General features: G+C 38.2%; 1 protein-coding gene across 7 annotated transcripts in view; it reads right to left on the reverse strand.

Moving 5' to 3' along the window:
• Positions 1 to 18871, reverse strand: part of Pou2f1 (POU class 2 homeobox 1) — a 141638-nt gene that overhangs the window by 41311 nt on the left and 81456 nt on the right. For all 7 annotated transcript variants that reach the window (XR_007830791.1, XM_051147773.1, XM_051147776.1 and 4 more), the window contains 6 exons: positions 17950 to 18050; positions 16006 to 16059; positions 13673 to 13792; positions 11714 to 11902; positions 9351 to 9477; positions 2826 to 2920 (listed from right to left, as the gene is read on the reverse strand). Coding sequence is in view for 6 of the 7 variants with exons in the window: in XM_051147773.1 (XP_051003730.1) it covers positions 2826 to 2920; positions 9351 to 9477; positions 11714 to 11902; positions 13673 to 13792; positions 16006 to 16059; positions 17950 to 18050 (686 nt within the window). In the remaining variant the exon portion in view is untranslated. The remainder of the gene's footprint in view (positions 1 to 2825; positions 2921 to 9350; positions 9478 to 11713; positions 11903 to 13672; positions 13793 to 16005; positions 16060 to 17949; positions 18051 to 18871) is intronic.

An 18871-nucleotide genomic window follows, 5' to 3' on the forward strand; every position in this document is an offset into this window, starting at 1 on the left:
GGGCCAGATCTAGAACAGTGGTATAGCATTTAACGAGCAGGAGACAGGATAAAGTCGGATATGTGTACATAGCATGCAGGCCAGAAAAAGGTCTCTGGTATATATGTCAACCCCAATTTTAGGCTTGTTTGTTTGTTTTTGGAAACAGGGTTTCTCTTTGTGATAGACCCCAAGCTGTCCTGGACTTGCTTTGTAGACCAGGCTGGCCTCAACCTCAAAAAGATTCACCTGCCTTTGCCTCCAGAGTGCCGGGATTAAAAGTGTGTGCCACCATACCTGGCTAAAACACCAATTTTATTTATTTATTTTGCATTCAGCATATTAAACAACTTAACATTTAAAACTGCAGCTTAGTTTGATGCTTTTGCAACTGTATACAGTTGTCAAACTACACTAACACAAGATACAGAGTATCTACCAACTAGCCCCAAATTTCTTCTGAACCCTTTGCTACAAATCTAGATCATCATTCCTTACTTCCTGGAATGCACTGATAAGGTCTCTACGTCTATAGTTCTGCCCTTTATAGAATGTTATATAAACAGAAGTCATACCCAGTCTTTAAGGCTAGCTTCTGTCACTTAACATAAGGCTTTTGAAATTCATACATGCCAATGCAGGTAGGTATCAGAAGTACATTTCCTCTTACTGCAGGAAAAAAGTCACATCACTATTCAGAAGTTTATGTAACTTACTATCAGATAGATAGTTTGGGGTAATTATCAATCAATCTATTTTAAGCATTCATATACAGATCTTTGTGCTTTCATTCTAAAGAGCAAAACTACTGGGTTATACATACAGCTATATTTAATTTTTAAGTGAATGCCAAACTAATTTACAAAGTGTTAGTACATTTTGCAAAACTACTAGTAATGTATGAGAAAACTAGTTGCTCTATTTTCTCATCAATACTTGGTTTCAAATCCTTTATAACTGTACCTATTCTAGTGAATGTACATTGACATTTCCTAATGACAATTTGTTTTGAGCATGCTTTCATTTGCTTACTTGGCATTAACAGATCTTTATTGGCAACTACTTTTTTTGCCTCTCATTTGCTTATGTCTGGCTGTCTCTCTGTTGAGCTGTATGTGCTCTTTACTTTAGTTATAATTCTTTTATCGTAGGCTGTAGAGACAGCTCGGTGACTGTGTGTATACTGTTCTGAATTTCGTTCCCAGCATGCACACCCCGTAGCTCACAACTGCCTCTGACTCCAGCACCAAAGGATTCAACATGTACCTTCTGGTCTCCCAGAGTACCTGCATGAACGGCCCCTTCCACACATCAATTAAGACTAAATTTTAAAACAAAATCATTTGTCAAATGTTTTATTGGAAGACTGTGGTTTTTCTTCCCCTTCTCTTAAGCTTTTGATTTCTCTGAAATTCACTGGTTTTGGGTGGCTAAGGCTTCTTGCGTCCTGTTCACAAATCACTGCCTTACCTAATGGCATGAGCATTTCTTCCTCGAAGTATGAGTTTATGACTCATTTCAAATCAATCTTCGTATAAAGTATGAAATAAGGGTGGTCTTCATTCCTTTTTGCCAATGAATAGCCAATTGTTAGCTAACACTTATTAAAAAGACTCTTTTTCTCACTGGAATCCTTTGGTACCTTTGGAAAATTAGCTGGCTATTTATATTTCTGTTTATTGGACTATTATATCTCATTGGTCTACATTTTCTCTATATGCCAATACCACGCACAGACTTATTATTATACTTTTGTAATAATTCTTGACATCACATGGCCCTTCTAATTTTCTACCTTTAATAACTTGTTTGGTTATAGGGGGCTACTGAGAGGGCTCAGTGGTTAAGAGGAAGTAACTGGTTACATTGAAGTGGTGAGTTAAAACAGACCTTCTGTCTTTTAAGCCTGTGAAGTTTGGTAATATATTAAATTTTAATCAGTATATTTTTCGTTCTTTTCATGTTTTGTGTGTGTGCATGTGTGCATACATGTGGATACATGCATATACATGTGGATACCTGTACACACATGTACATGTGCAGGGTAGAGGCTGATGCAGAGAATTTATGTTCCTTGATCACTCTGCACCCAGAGCTTGCCAATAGGCTAGTTTCAATAACCAGCTTGCTCAGGAGCTCCCCTGATTGAAAGTGCAGGTGAACTACCATGCCCACCCAGCACGCATTTAAGCAGGTCCTTAGGATCTAAATGCTGGTCCTGTTGTTTGCTCAGCAAGAACCACTAAGCCACTGATTTCTTCATCCCCAGATTCTACACCTTTAGAAAGAGTGAGAAGGAAGGGCGGACTCAAGGTAGCCAGGAGGGATGACCAGACTGAAAACTAGAGAGGAAAACTGATGTGCATGGTCATAATCATCATTAAAGAACACAAATGTGTAACTTAAAATCCCAGATGCCTAAGTATTGTGCTTTATGTGTGATTATGATTGTTATGTCTTCTAGAGGAAATGACACAAAACATTCAAGTATTGAGAAAATACAGAAATCCAAGCTCCTTCACTGTTCCAGCAAGGGCAAAGAGGCGACAGGCTTTAACTGACTTCCTAGATTCTCCATTTCAGTGTCCCTATCTATCCGCACCAGATGGCTATAATTCACCTTCATGTACTACCAACATGCTTATTTTTAAAAACTTAAAAAAAAAAAAAAAAAAAAAAAGAACAGCAAAACTCCAGTCACCACCTATTTGGTAATACTGTGTGTTATCAAGCAAGTAAGCCCAGGACTGAGTGTCTGGTCAGCTTCTGAATACCTGAGATTGTTATCACTGGGGTGTTTTTGTCTAATTTTTAAATTAGTAAAACAATGGAATAAGAAAACTGACCTGGGAGGTGAGGGTGATGCTTGGCTGTGGCTGTAGGAGGTTGGCTTGGCTTTGCTGAGGTAGTTGCGTTAAAAGATTTTGCGCTTGCAGGAGACCTAGGAAAACCAAACATTTCCGGGGGATAAGAGGTAATGTAAACTGAAAGTTTCCAACTGATTTCCTGGTAGTTTTGTTGGCCTTCAGAATCGCCTACAGTTTCTTTGCCTATAATTCAATACTGTTAATCATGTTAAACATATATGGCATGAAAATGCATAACATTAAATCAAAGCTTGTATGTCTTTACTGTAATCTGAAGAAGCTCTCTGAAAGGCCTTTATTGCCTAAGGATCGGGAGAATGTGAGGAACAACTTCAAATGAAAGCATCTGGAAATTTAAAGATGAATTCAACTTCTTAACTCAGAATTTATTAGAATCCTCTAATGCAGTGGTTCCCAACCTTCCTAATGCTGTGTCCCTTTAATGCTGTTCCTCAGTGTGATGAGCCCATCTGTAAATTATTTTGTTGCTACTTCGTAAGTGTAATCTTGCTACTGTTATGAATTGTAATGTAAGTATCTGACACGCAGGGTATCTGATGTGTGAACCCTGTGAAAGGGTCGTCTAATACCCAACGGGGCCTCGACCTACAAGTTGAGAACTGTGGCTCTAATGAATCTTGCAACAGGAAATCAGTTCTAATGAATCTTGCAACAGGAAATCAGTTTCTGAAAGAAGCTGGCAATCCTGTAAGTGAGAGAAAATGCTATTTTCAAGTTCTCAGCACAGGCCTCTTCAGTGATACTAAAGTTATCTGCACTGGACAATCTTAGTTGAAAAGTTATTGATAAGTAAGATGGGTATAAAGGTGTATGCCATCCCAGATACTCTATAGGCTGAGGCAGGAGGGTCACTAAAGCCCCAAAGTTAAGAGGCCAGGCTGGACAACACAGTGAGGATTTGTTTTATAGCACATACTCAGTCAGTTATTTAAGTTTATAGGGTTTTGTTGTTGTCGTCATCTGGTTTGTTTTTGCAATGTTATCAATACAGGGGCAACCCAGAATATAACTGTAATGAAAAACTTAATCTAAGTACTTAGTTTCAAGTATAATCATGTTGTTAAACTAATAAATATGAGATTGTGACATGATAGGAGCAGAGGTAGAAACAAGAGACAGTAAGTTATGGTGGGTTAACATATCTTTCTGATTTTCTCAGCCACTAAATTTGGATACAGTAAATACTGGAACACGTACAACAATAATTAAAAAATTAAACCTGTCATATTTTACCATTTGTTTTAAGTTAACATTGGATAAATTTAAGAAAGCAACACAGGCATTTATTTGACAGTGCAGACCCTAAGTATATATATAAAAAAAAAATTAAATGGAATTGGATTTTCTAGAGAATCCTTCCTTTTGTTTGTATTTTGAAGCAAATATGGCAAAAACTAAGTAAATTGAATATACATGGTGATAAACTTCTTTTAAAAGCCAGAGTCAGCCATGTGTGGTGGTGCACTCCTTTAATCCCAGCACTCAGGAGGCAGAGGCAGGCGGATCACTGTGAGTTTTGAGGCCAGTCTGGTCTACAAAGCGAGTCCAGGACAGCCAAGGCTACACAGAAAGACTGTCTCGAAAAAACAAAACAAAACAAAAAACAAAAAGAAAAAAAAGCCAGAGTCAGAAAAAATTATTCACGTTTAAAAGACTACCATGATTTTCCAAGTATCTCTCTATGGCTCAATCTTTTAAAAAGTTATTTTTAGCTTTATTTAGTTATCTTATGTATATGAGTGTTTGCCTGTATGTACGTATGTATGTAGGTACAGAAGAAAAGTTTTGGCTCCCCTGGTACTGGAGTTATAGCTGCCAAGTGGGTGTTGCGAGTTGAACCTGTTTCCTCTGCAAGAGCAGCAATGTACTGTTAACCATTGAGCCAATTATCCAGCCCTTCCACAGGTCAAGCTTAAAAGGTAGTTAAGGTCCACACCAGTGAGCCAGGCTTGGTGGCACATGCTTGCAGTCTCAGTATATGGCAGGCTGACAAGGAAGTTCAAAGTCCACCTGTGCTGCACAGCCAGACCTTGTCATCAAACCAACACTCTGCTAGACTGTTCCAATGAAAAGAGAATGCCGTCTGCTTAGTCCTCGGCAATCTGGCCCTGCACCGCTTTTATTTCTCTTCCTCATATATGTGGATGCAGTCTTTATTAATCACTGTCTTTCTTTACTGAAGAAGGGTCTCTCAACTGAACCCTGGGCTCTCTGATAGGCTGCTCTAGCTGGATAGCTCACTCTGGGGATCCCATTTCTATCTTCCGCACACTGGAATTACAGGTGGAATCACCACACTCAGCATCTATCTGGGTTCTACAGACCTGAACTCAGGTCCCCATGCTTTCACGGCAAGACTTAACAGTGAGCTGCCTGCTCAACCCCCGCCTAGGCTTCCTTTCTTACCACTTTTTCTCATTCACTGATCTCTAGCTACACTGGCCTTCCCTGTTTCTGGCTTAGGGAAAGCTCCTTCCACTCTCAGGCTCTCTACTCCCCACTGTCTCCAAGGCCTACACCCTAGTCATCCAGATCTACACCCAGCTGCAGCAGCCTGCACCTCACTATCCAGGCCCCAAAGGCAGATGCCACCCACCGGACAGGCTCTCTTCAGACCACACACCCTACCAGGTCAGTCAAATCTCCCGTCTTCCTTAGACATGCTGTTATCCAAGTCATTTGTTTATGTTTACCTCTGTTTGACTTTAAGTGTAGGAGATTTCATCTTGTTGAAAATTATAACTTCAGCAATTGGAATGGTATCAACAAAATGTTGAGCAAATCAACTATAATTGTGAATTTTATGGGTTTGAACACAAAGTGTTGTCCACTGAGAAAAAAAAATCATATTTTACGTCAATAATTAGAATTAATCTACCACAATTATTTTGAAAGAGATAAAACCCCAAGAATATTATAACACAATAAAAATATTAAACAGAAGAAAGTATAAGCTCAGACGCATTAACAATGAGTTCTTTAAAGTTTAGTAGGAAAGTTTGGCTTTTGTTTCTCTTTCATAAAAGCATATTTAATCAGTAATTATAATATTGAATGATTAATTTTGCTATGAACAAATTCAAACTTAGGTCACCCCACCTCTCTCTCCCTGCCAACTGAGGCCAGCTGAAATGCTGAAAGGGTCAGAGAGGCTTGGAACTTTTATGAGAACCAAGAAAGGGCAAAACACAAGTTCCTATAAAATATGACTCAAAACACATCAGTAAGAATTTTCCCAAGAAAAAAAATCAATTCTGGGAGAATATACTTCTCTTGTTAATTTTTAAATAGTTACATAATTACAGCAATATTATCAATATTATAAACTATTCTTTCACAGTCTCATGATAATGACAGCTACTCCCTCAAAAAAGAGAAGTGGTTGCCCAACTGGAGGCTAATCTCATGCTAGAGATATTTTTTTGTTGTTAAAATCCCAACAAATCAACCCTTGTCCCCTTCACACAAACTAATAGATTTAATCAGATTTTCAGTTACTGTTAACACTTGGTGACTCTACTGGAAATGAAGCATTTTCAAGGTTCTGTTCCTTCATACTGTTGGCCTATCTTACTAGATATAATCTGGGTCACTCAACAGCAGTGGCACAAACTGGCTCCAGTTTACTTTTTAATTTTTTTATATTTCGGTGTGTGTTATGTGCATGTGGTGTGAGTGCGTGCGTGCGTGCGTGTGTGTGTGTGTGTGTGTGTGTGTGTGTGTACACACATGTTTTCAGAGGCCAGAGGTTGAGATCAGAAGACTCTTCAATCGAGGTTCTCATTCGAAATCAGACTTTTGGCTAGATTACCTATCCAACTTGTTATTTCTATCTATACCTCTTGAGCTCTTCCCGGCCGTTACATGTGTGCTAGGGATCTAAACATGGGTCTTCATGTTTATGCATGTGCTTTATCCACTGAGCTAGCTCCTGAGTCCTAATTACTTTCAAGCTAGGTTTTGTTTGTTTGGTTTGGTTTTGGGTTTTTGTTTTGGCTTTTTTGAGACAGGGTTTCTCTGTGTAGCCCTGGCTGTCCTGGACCACTGTCTTTGTAGACCAGGCTGGCCTCAAACTCACAGAGATCCACCTGCCTCTGCCTCTCCCTGAGTGCTGGGGCTAAAGACGTGCGCCACCATACCCGGTTGAAACTGGTTTTTACTATACTAAGAAACAGACTTTTCATTCTCCAAGTTGTATCTATGGACTATTGTTGCTACTGACATTATGTCAATGGTAATAGTGGCAAAAACAGAGGTCACTATGTATAAGGCACATTTTCTAAAAGTACTTTCATGTATTTACTTACTAAATCCCCACAACTTTTGAATATAAATACTAAAGTTATTCTCATACTTCAATTAAGAAAACCGAGACTCAGAAACATGTTTCTTGAGAGAGAAAGCTTGGCCTTAGAATTATAGTCTGTGCTTTTTATTATATTACAACGGTCTTCCTGATATCAATTAAAACATTTTTTATAAATTACTCATAATTAAAGGGGAAGATGAAAAGGGAAGTATATAAACTCAGAAAACTTAGGTGGCTTGTCTAGGATATGGTTACAGGCTCTAAAGCCAACCAATATTCTTTTCCATTCTGTGCTACTTTCCTAATCCTATGAAAGGTTGGAAAGGAAGAAATTAAAAAAATATATAAACACACACACACAAATTAGAAAAGCCACTAAAAAAAAAAAAGATTTATTTATTTATTAAGTATACAGTGTTTTGCTTGCACAACAGAAGAGGGCACCAGATCTCATTGTAGATGATGTGAGCCACCAGGTAGTTGCTGGGAATTGAACTCAGGACTTTTGAAAGAGCAGGCAGTATTCTTGACCTCTGAGCCATCTCTCTAGCCCTGAAAACTCATTTCTTATTATAACTATCTTATAAAGTCTTATAAAGGCTCAGATATGAAAAAAAAATAGTAATATCCTTAGGCTTTGTAAAAAATGAATAAATAAAGGAAAGTGATTAAATCTTTTCTTCAGGTTTTTTTTTTTTTTTTTGAGACAGTTTCTTTGTGTAGTCTTGGCTGTCGTGGACTTACTTTGTAGCCCAGACTGACCTTGAACTCACAGGGATCTGCCTGTCTCTGCCTCCCAAGTGCTGGGATTACAGGCATGTGCCACCATGCCCAGCTATGATCTTACTCAATCTTAAAGTCTCAGCAATTACCACATCTTCAGGCTTGGCCTGTGAAAGTCTTTCTGGTCTAGACAGACCATTTCTTCCTTCTCTCTTAGAATTCTCTTTCATTGTAATGATCACTTTTTACTGGTTCCTAACCACAAGCCAAAAAAGTATCATCTTCAGACTCTATATATCCCTGCTATTTCAAAACTGTTGGTTTTGGGCTGGAGAGATGGCTCAGAGGTTAAGAGCACTGCCTGCTCTTCCAAAGGTCCTGAGTTTGATTCCCAGCAACCACATGGTGGCTCACAACCATCTATAAAGAGATCTGGTGCCCTCTTCTGGTGTGCAGGTATGTATATGCAGACAGAGCACTGTATACATAATAAATAAATATTTTTTTTAAAAGTGTTGTTTTTAGTAAAGCTCTCCCATTATAGTTTCCTAAAATCTTAATCACCTAGATGTCTATTCCTTCTCACTGACCAAATGTAACTGGCCACCAAGTCTTCTTAGTTTTTAGTTTAAGATAGGTTCTCATGATGTAAACCAAACTGGCCTTAAGCTCAGAGATCCTGCCTCTTACTCCCAAATGCTAGAATTAAAGGCAAGTGTTACCATGCCTGGCCCAAGTCCTTTCTCTTTGTTGTATCATTTTCTCTTTTGCCCTCACAGTCATAACTCAGCCTTTATCAACCTCAACATGACCTTGCAAAACCCTGCTGACTATTACTAAATCTATTCTTGCCTGTTCTAACCTCTCCTAGTTTCAGTGTAAATAAGCCTTTTTCAGTTTCTTTCTTTTTTTGCTTTTCAAGACAGGGTTTCTCTGTGTAACCTAGGCTATCCTGGACTTGTTTGTTTGTTTTTTTTTTTTAAATCAGTCTGGCCTTGAACTCACAGAGATCCACCTGTCTCTGCCTCCTGAGTGCTGGGATTATAAGTGTATACCACCACACCCAGCTGTAAATAAGCTTTCTTAATGCAAACTGTTAATGTCACTTTTCCACTTTTAGTTTGTTTTTAAATATTCCATACAAAACTTTATTGGAAGATACCAGACATTCAAATTCAATCCCACAAAGAGCTAGTTAAAATTTTGGAATGGGATTTAGAGGACTACCTTTTTCATTCATTCAGTGACCCTGGAAATGATTAAGCTGTCTGATTTCAGGTTATCGCCCTGGAAACTTCATGTGAGATTCTTGTGAATACTGGTAGTTTGCAACCAAAATTGAATAGAAGAATTGCTTGCATGGATACTGTTAGGGCAAATGTAGTTAAAGTGTCTGCACACTAAATGCACAGCTCTGCTGCACCACTGATGAGCATTCGGGAGATGCTTACCCTGCTGGCCCTGGGGGGTCTGTGAGATGATAAACTGTGCTGGTTGCAAGTTGGTGGTTGGATGCACCAACACAAACTGTTGCAAGTTGAGATTTTGCTGCTGAAGCTGTTGCAACTGCTGAAGATCCTAAAAGCTCAGAAGCAAAACACAGATTAGACAATATCCAGAAATGAAAGCTGCCTTAGTCCTAGGTTCCTAGGTAATGACTTCGATCATATCAAGTAACAATGAGACAATACTTAGCTTTGTTCATGTGCCAACAGTGTGGCTTCCAGGACTATGTCAGTGTGTGAGAAACCTTCAGGCATCAGGCCAGAGATGGCTCAGCAGGTACAAGTGCTTGCTGTGAGGCACTGAAGACCTGACACTGATCCCTAAAACCCACGGTGGAGGAGAGAACTTGCTCCTGATTTTTGTGTGTGTACACACACGTGTATACACACACACACACACACACACACACACACACACACACACACACAGAGTAAAACCAAATCTCAAACCCTTACGGCCTTGGCAAGAAGTTGTATTTTTAAGGTCATGATGTGTATATATAGTGTAATGATTATGCTAAGCCTGATTTTCATTACTACTTAAAACGCTTTCACAATAAATGAATATAGAATAAATATCTACAGTTCTGAAGGGCGGGGTTAATTTTAAAATTTAGTTTATTATTGTTGTTAGTTCATGGTGGGGCTTGCACAAGCCATACACACATACGAAATTCTCTGCTTTCATCTACTGCCACTGACGCAGCTGATCTTGGATGCAAACTTGACTATCTCTGGAATCAACTAAAATGCAGGCAGCCAGGCACAGCGGTGAGCCCTTTCTTGGTTCTCTGGGATGCTCATCTATTCTGTTGCTAAGGCACTCTGCTGGAATTAGAAGCTACTTCTTCAGGAGGTCAAGACACAGTGAGGACCAGCTGCGACACCCAGCTGCATGGACTGAACAAACTCCTGGACTCCCGGCCTTTCCTCTGAGAGACAGCCATTGTGAGACTGGCTGTACCATAGCCTGCAGCTACTCTAATAAATTCTAGTAAATTCAAACATATTCATTCTCTAAGTTCTGTTCCTTTAGAGTTCTCAACAGTACAAAAGGACTTTAAAAATTAAGTGACACAGTTTTTGAATATTTGACCCAATCTTTTTCTATAATAAAACTTGAGATTCAAATGTCCATCAATAAATTAAGATATGATCCATGCAATTTGATATCAGCTCATCCAACTCAGCTAAGAAATCAGTGTTAGTAAAAAATTATTGACATAAAAGTCAGATATAGGGCTGGAGAGATGGCTCAGAGGTTAATAGCACTGGCTACTTTTCCAGGGGTCCTGAGTTCAATTCCCAGCACCCACATGGTGGCTCACAGCGTGTAATGGGATCTGATGGCCTCTTCTGACATGTATGAAGAAAGAGTGCTCATATACATAAAATACATGAATATATTTTAAAAAAGAAAAACGTCAGATAAAACATAATAATAGGGTCTTATGTTGGCTCTAGTATTTTACATGTTCAGTGCTTTCATATATAAATGATCTTTATTTATATTAATTTCAGATACAGTCTTAAGAGTTTAGGCATTAGAATAATTTACTTGATAAAGAAAATGGCCCAAATCAAAACACTATCTTGATAGAGATGTCCATGCAGTAATAAAAATGAGTCTGGCTCTATTTCAAGCATCTAGTCAAACTCTTGTTACAGTCAGTGTACTTCCCAGCTCCTCTGGGGACATGAAGACATTTGCTTAGTTCTTGAGACTTCTGCATTTGCTACATATAACTTCCCAGACTCCTCTTCCTTTCCCCGAGATAAAAGGGTTCACTTATTTTCTTTTTTGGTTCCATTCTTTATGACTTTTAAAGTAAATTTTTATTACCTTTGTATATTTTATTTGAAAATGGGAAAGCTGAAACCCTGTAACATTTTAATGCACTTCTCCATAGTCCTAGTCACTCCAGAGAAGAAAACATGACTTTCTCACAAGGTGGCAACATTTACTGTAGAACATATGAAAGGACTCTTGCCTGCTATAATTAGCTAATTAAGATAAATACAGTAATCCCTTGCCTCAGAAATATGCCAGGTAGTTACTTGAGAATTATCATTTAACATAAACATTTGGTTTTTCAAATAATCAGCTATATATTTATAATATCAACTCAAATAAGCAAACAAATATAGTGTTTCTGACTCAGGGAAGAAGGATAATGGCTCCTTGAACTAGATAGAGGTTCCTTGGGCTTTTAAAGACCCACAGTAGCAACCAGAAGGCTAACAATACTCAGTGAAAATTTTCATTTTATTACTTGCTTGCTGGCCCTGTGACTTTGTTCCTTACTCACCTGTGCAATCTGTATGGGCTGAGAGAGGGGGATCTGCGTCATGGGCGTGGCAGCGGAGGCTGAGATGGTGGCCCCAGCAGCACTGTGTTGTTGGCTGGCGGAGTGCTGCTGCACTGCAGCAGCCAGAAGCTGGGCCTGTGCCTGTGCCTGCTGTAGTAATAACTGTTGCTGGGCTGGTGTCAAAGTAAGCTAAAATAAAAACAAATAAGGGCAGGATTGAAGAAATAGGGCCTGTAATGCAAGCAAACTGCTTTCAAACAGGTAACTCAAGAGGCCCTCAGTACTCAGTTTCATATGGCTAAGATGCAGCTGAACTGTCCACCAATGACCAAACTGCTTGTATTAGCAGAGCATTCGATTTAAAGTAGTCCCCACTTCAGAAGTAAAAACTCATTTAGTAACTTACACATAAGAAAATAAAGACTCAATGGTGACAAGATATACAAAGAAATTTATACCCAACCCCACATGACTAGTCAGATTAATGAGGAACAAAAGGGTGTGGAATATGAGCAGGAAGAGAAAGAAGGGCCCCGCAGCTTCCCATTAGCTGGAATCCCACCACACGTCACCGTTCCCATTATGCCTCAAGATGTGACTAAAAAACGTGAGGGACGCTTGCTTCCTTTCCAAATCTTCCTCCAGGACCCTCTCTCGCCCAATCTTCTGTCCAACTTCAGTTTGCAGGTTTACACCCTCTTTCCAACTTATTACCTCTAGGACACAGGTGGTAAGAGCCACTCTCTCAAATGCAAATGAATCTGAATGCCCGGATTTAGTAGAATCTTCAAGGTACATGAACCTAGAATCCTAAGTGCCTGTTACTATCTTAGTCACTAGTCACCAAAACCTGAACCCTAACAGTAAAGCAAGAACTGTATTTAGAACACATTTAAACTTTCATAATATATGAAATATGCTTACATCAAAGAAGTAATTGTGCTGAGTCTTTCTTTTGGTGACATGTTCTGATCAAACAAGAAAGGGTCACGTAATAGCTGATCTAATAGTCATTTAGCGTACAGCCTGCCTTCTAACCTAGTAGAGTCTAATTTAACCTAACAATTTGTGCATTAGAAACACAAGAACCAGAGTAAAAGTATTCAAAAATTCAATATTTTTCAAAATGTGTGTATGTGTATTTGTATTTTTAATAATACAGGTACATATGTTAGTAATCTCCAGTGATGGAACACTGTAAATAAATGTGCAACAGTTTTTAGAAGAACTTTCTACTGCTCAAACACACTAGCTGAAACTAATTACAAAAATTCTGTGGGTTGATGTGATGTGAATTGATTAGTTACTTTCTTATCATTCCCCTGATGCATTCTCCTCACAAAACGTGACACATAAGCTTTCAACACTGAAAAATTGTGTATTCCAAATAATAGCTTAAAACAGAAATCACTAAGCAGGTAAAAAGCTTTACAGTCACAGAGGACAGGTTGTTACCAGTAAAAGTAAGTAATGTTTACTGAAGGCTACATGCCAAGCACTGTTTTAGGAGCTTTACATAAATTGCAACTAGTCCTTTAGTAATTAGTAATTACACTGACAGGATATAAGACTACATATTTTACTTTAGGATATTACAAAGTCACTTCCAAAAAATGTTTTTCTTTATTAATCCACTCTTCAGCTATGCTGTAATAACACAACTCCAACTTTAGCATGCATATGGCAATGTCTCTTTTGCACGATGAAGCAATACCATCTTTTAATGTGGGTTTAAAAGTTAGTAATTATTCTGAACGTCTGTAGCTGTAAAAGAAATCTTGCGAATCATGACAATGTTAACTCCTCTCCCAGAGCTTCTGCTTCCAGAAAGTTCCTTAAAGATAAAATAGTGGCACGCACACTAAGTGCCAGGCGCAGCGAACAGTTTTCATGAGATGCAAACCAGTGGCAGTTCAGACACAGAGGAAGCTTATTATAATATTCTCAACGAAAACTTACCCCAGTTATTTGTCCACCAGCCAGCATTAGCTGGGTCTGGGGAATGGCTGACTGCACTGACGGCTGCTGGGAAGGCTGGCTTGACTGCTGCGAATCCCCGGATTCTTCACTAGATTTAGACTGAAATGGGGTTGGATAGGAAATGAAATAAAATATCTGAAATAGGTGATTAAAAGAAATGTACTTCTAACTCTGTAATTCAAGATTTATTTAAATATGTGCTATTCGATTTTGAATTTGGGGGTTTTCTCTTTTTCCTTTCTTACATGCTCTTTCTTTCTACTGAAGCACTCTTAAGAACTCTTTTATTCTATTCTCAGAAATGTTGCAATTATAAACTTTCTTTATTATTTATTTACTTTACATTCTTGAAGGAAGTTCACCTCCCTTCTCTCCTCCCAGTCCCTCCTTCTCAACTTCCCTCCCTTACCTTATGCCCCTCTCTTTTTCTTCTCAGAGAAGGAAAGACATACCATGGGTATCAACCTGCCTTGGCATATGCAATTATAAATTTGTAAAAGAAATACTAAATTGACCATCCACAAATGAACAAAATCTTTCACAACTACAAATCTCCAGTTCAGGCAATGAAGCGGAAGAGGGAGAGTGTATTTCAAATCGTTTCTATTAGCAGACTCTTCCAACGAACACTGTGGCACATACCTTGTGTCAAGTCTCAAACATCTTCATATACTATGTTACAGTTCAATTACTTGACACACAGAACTGCCTTCTACTACTTTAAAGACCTCTAATGCAATGTCTCCCACCAAGTCGTATACAAGCTTGAAAGAAAATACACTCAAGATACATAGGCCTTGGGGACTGGAAAGATGGCTCAGCAGTTAAGAGCACTGGCTGCTCTTCCAGGTCCTGAGTTCAATTCCCAGCAACACATGCAAGCTCACAACCATGTGTAATGACTCCAGTTTCAGAGGATCTGACACCCTTTCATACACATACATGCAGGCAAAATACCAATGCAAAAATAAATATTAAATTATTTTTTAAAAGGCAGGCCTTAAAAGGCCAGAGAGAAAAAAATTTATGGTAATTAACAGTGGTTATGCAGAGTATTAAAATTCTGCATAGATTTGCATATTTTCTACCACCTGTTTGGGGGACTACAGCAAAGCTAATTAGCATAAAAGCTCTGATTAATTCTGCCAGTCACTGAAAGGTAATTATAGTGCAGGACTGTAAACATTCTGCACTGGAGATATAGCCTGTTTGCCAACATCTCTCTAAGGGATACTAAGTTTACCATGGCAACCAAGGCAATCTTCTGCCTCCTCTCTCTCAGAAAGGAAGGTCGCATTATCTCCTTTTTTCTCCTTGTTTCCATGTGTTACTAGGTCCATATTCCATAAGATTTCATAGAAAGTTCAACCCCAAATCTTTTGTCATTAGGAGCACTGAAGTCAATCTTCTGGAATATTGTTTTTCCCTCTTGACTGTTAGTTTCCCAAATACTACAAAGAAAGGCCAACTGTAACGTTACAGAGTAATACAAAGTACTTGAGCCTTAAACCTTTTGTCTGATGGTTTGCAGGAGGGGGAAAAAGCCAGATTTAAGTTCTGTTTTATAATTCTGACTATCCGACCAACAACACCTTGCTTTTCTTTTAAAGTAAAGATTTATTACTATTTTAAATTATGTTTACATGTGTCTGTGTCTGGGTATGTGTACATGTGTGTGGGTGCCAACTGAGGCAAGAATGAGAGTCAGACACCCTGGAGCTGTAGTTACAAGTGGTCTGAGCCTCCTGATATGAGACTCCTCTAAGAGCAGTATATGCTGCACTTAACCACTGGGCAATGGCTCCTGTACCCTTTAATCCTACTCCTTTTAGAGCAGAGAAGACTGCATAGAATGTTATCAGTGTCTTTATTTAAATATAGGTATACAAACATGAGCCCCAGGAGGCTATGACTTGCCAAAGGTCATATAGTTATGATTGGTACAATGAAACTTCAAAACCCAAGCTCCCTAGTTCTCCATCCAGTGTTTCATGAAAACTGATACACTCTGGAAAGCAAGATACTTAAAGAAGCTGTTTTGTTTTGTATTCAGTATGTGTTCCTGAACTTCATTCTAAACTCTGAAAGTCGACTTCACTTGTCCACCTTTGGCTCACACACAGTAGCAGATTAAGCTGATTTTCATTAATAACATTTATTACCATCTGGATTCAGCAATAAAAATATAGACACAATAAAATTAATAAGCAGTAACAATTTCAAGTAGTTCCTATTCTAAATTATGTATTCATTACAAAAAACTATGGAAAAATAAATAGAAACATGACCTTTGTGCTCATATTTCAGCTTACCTGTACATTCAAAGACTGAGCAGCAGCCTGTAGACTTGTCCCAGCGAGCTGGACCTAGGAAGAAAGAAATCAATGGATACAATAATCTAAAATACTCTCATCACTAGAGGGTGTCATCAAGAAATACTTCAAATACTAAGTGCTTACCACCAAGTTAGAGTTGAACATACAAAGATATATTTTGTGGGGTTAAAACTTTACATACAAGCTCATAGTTTCCCACACCCCATCTAAAAACTGCAGAAATTTCTTCTGAATTAGCACCATCACTAAATGAGTACTATCAAGTGTGCCACACTTGCTCTGGGTGAGTACTCCTTATTTAAAACTCTATTTCTAGTCATAAGCTGTTTAGGATCTAAAACCATAACTTACACCATCCACATTGTTTTAAAGAACACATAAAACCAAACTATCCCCATGTATTATTTTTATCATTATGAACAAAAGTGCTAGTTATGAGGATCTATTAAATAAGCCATATGTGACAATTTTAAATAAATATTAATTTCTATTAATTAATGTTAAATAATTTTAATTAATAATTAAATAAACTAATAATTAAACAATATTAATATATACTACTTAAAGTAAATTATCTGTCTTAATATTTAATATTCCTATTTTTAAAGTTCAACTCATGGTCATACTAAAGTAAGGACAGACATGCAATTAGAAAACTATCATTTGGCAATCATGATAGCAACCTGATTTAGAAAAGAGTCATCATCAGATTGTCTAACTAATGGCCAAATAAGAGTAAGATATGTACATGTGTTGAACTATTTCTCCACAGATGCTGAGAATTACAAAGGGAAAAACAGTACCTTCCCAGGGAAAGCAAGTGATACCAGTAATGAGAGATCTGCATTTTCCTGAAAGCATTCAGAAGAGTGTATCCTACCAAAAGCAGACAAGCTGAATCTAAAATAATCTAATCATGTCAAGAAAGCGTACAAACCTAAATTGAGGAACCTTCTGGAGTATTTGGTTTGTGCTCATTTAAAAAAAAAAAAAAAAAAAGTTAGTCAGCAGTACACTTTTAATCTCAGCAGTCAGGGAGGCAGAGACAGGTGGATCACGGTCAGTTCTGGTCTACAGAATGAGTCTAGGATAGCCAAGGCTACAGAGAAAAACACTCTTGAAAAACCAACAACAAACAGTCCCTTTTAAAGTTAAAATACTCATTCATCCATATATATGGAGTTTGTTGTCCACTATTATCTTGTAGCCCCTCAAAGGCTAATAATGTCTTGAAAGTTAAAAAAAAAAAAAAAAGACTAAAAGGGGAGAAGATTATTAACTAGACTTGAATAAATAGAAGATTAAAATGGAATAGTGGTAGTGAGAATAAGTAGTAGAGACCATGAAAGCTGTTGTATAAGGAGCCTGGCACTCAGCTGGACATAAGAGCGGAGGACGTGAATCACTCCAACTTGGCTTCATCTAAAAACAATTTCACCTATTTTCAAGTAGAGCAGCTTAAAAAAAAAAAAGTTTGGTGATCTAATGACATTTTAATGAAAAGAGTGGTATGTAAATTAAATGAACAGAACCCATGTTCTGTTTTAGACTGGGGGGGAGGAGGGGAGTCACGTGGTATCAGGGTAGTAAGTTAAGTTTCTTAAAATCTGAAATTAAGCTCATAGTCGCGTGGCTCTGAGTAGGGCAGTGCTAACTGTTAGTGCAGAATATTCTGGCTGTTTACCAGCATCACTCAGCCATCACAGATTCAAGCTCTCGTTCATACAGGACAGTGACCTAGCTGTTATATATGTTCCATTTAACAAAAAATTATTTTATTCACACAGTTGTAGAGTCAATAGCTATGCAAAATCTATTAATTCCACATGAATCATTTAGCACATGATTTGAAATAGCTTTCCTAGCATTTTACGTCTCTAGTAAAAGCATTCTCAGTTATGGCTGGACAAAACAATCTACCTGGTGAAGATGTCCAAGGAAGGCCTGGGCCTGGGCTGTTGAGATTGCTCCTCCAACAGGCACTGGCTGCTTCTGGAAGTCCAGGCCATTGGTCTGTGTGCCTGGAAAGCAAGCAAAGTAACTATGAAGTGAAATCAATTCAAATGAAGTGAAGTGCTCAGCTTCAGTTATCAACAACCATTAGGAACTTGCTTTGAACAATCACTTTTCTAAATATCTTCAAAGAGACAAAGAGATTCAGAAAAAAAGAAATCGAACATCATGGGAGAGGAGCCAGAAACTCTGTAGGAATAGAGACACAAAGAATATGAAAGCCAGAAGGTGGGGAGAATTGCTGTGAAATGCTGTTTTCTGGATGTGAAATGGCTATGGCACTCATGAGCTCACAGCATCTGTAGTTACTTGCTTAAGACCTCCACAAGATCAAGCCAGTCAAAATTCTAGCATAATGGGGAAGAACTATGCAGGTTCCATCTCTTAATGAGGAGCCATTTGCAGTTGACAGTTGCTGTAGGAGAGAGACTCAATCTATTTTGAGAGTGTTCCTACTAGTGTATTTCCTGTGATTCAGTTGATGGCCACAAGCCTATACACATATGGGCAACAGTAACTGGGCTTAGTGGGTTATTAAAACAAAACACACACACACATACACACACACACACACACACACACACACACACGGCCATACACATAGGGGCAACAGTAACTGGGCTCAGTGGGTTATTAAAACAACGTATGCACGCACACACCCACACAAGGTCATAAAGTTAAGTTAGGAGGGGGACATGCTAGGGAATATGAGGGGATTTGAAGGAGGGAAATAGGGAGTGGATATGATGATATTTTATTATATACAAGTATGAAATTCTCTTAAAAATTATAACTAACAAAAAGAAATAAAATAAAATAAAATGGCGGT

Source organism: Acomys russatus, chromosome 6, assembly GCF_903995435.1.
Source record: "Acomys russatus chromosome 6, mAcoRus1.1, whole genome shotgun sequence".
Classification (NCBI taxonomy): domain Eukaryota; kingdom Metazoa; phylum Chordata; class Mammalia; order Rodentia; family Muridae; genus Acomys; species Acomys russatus.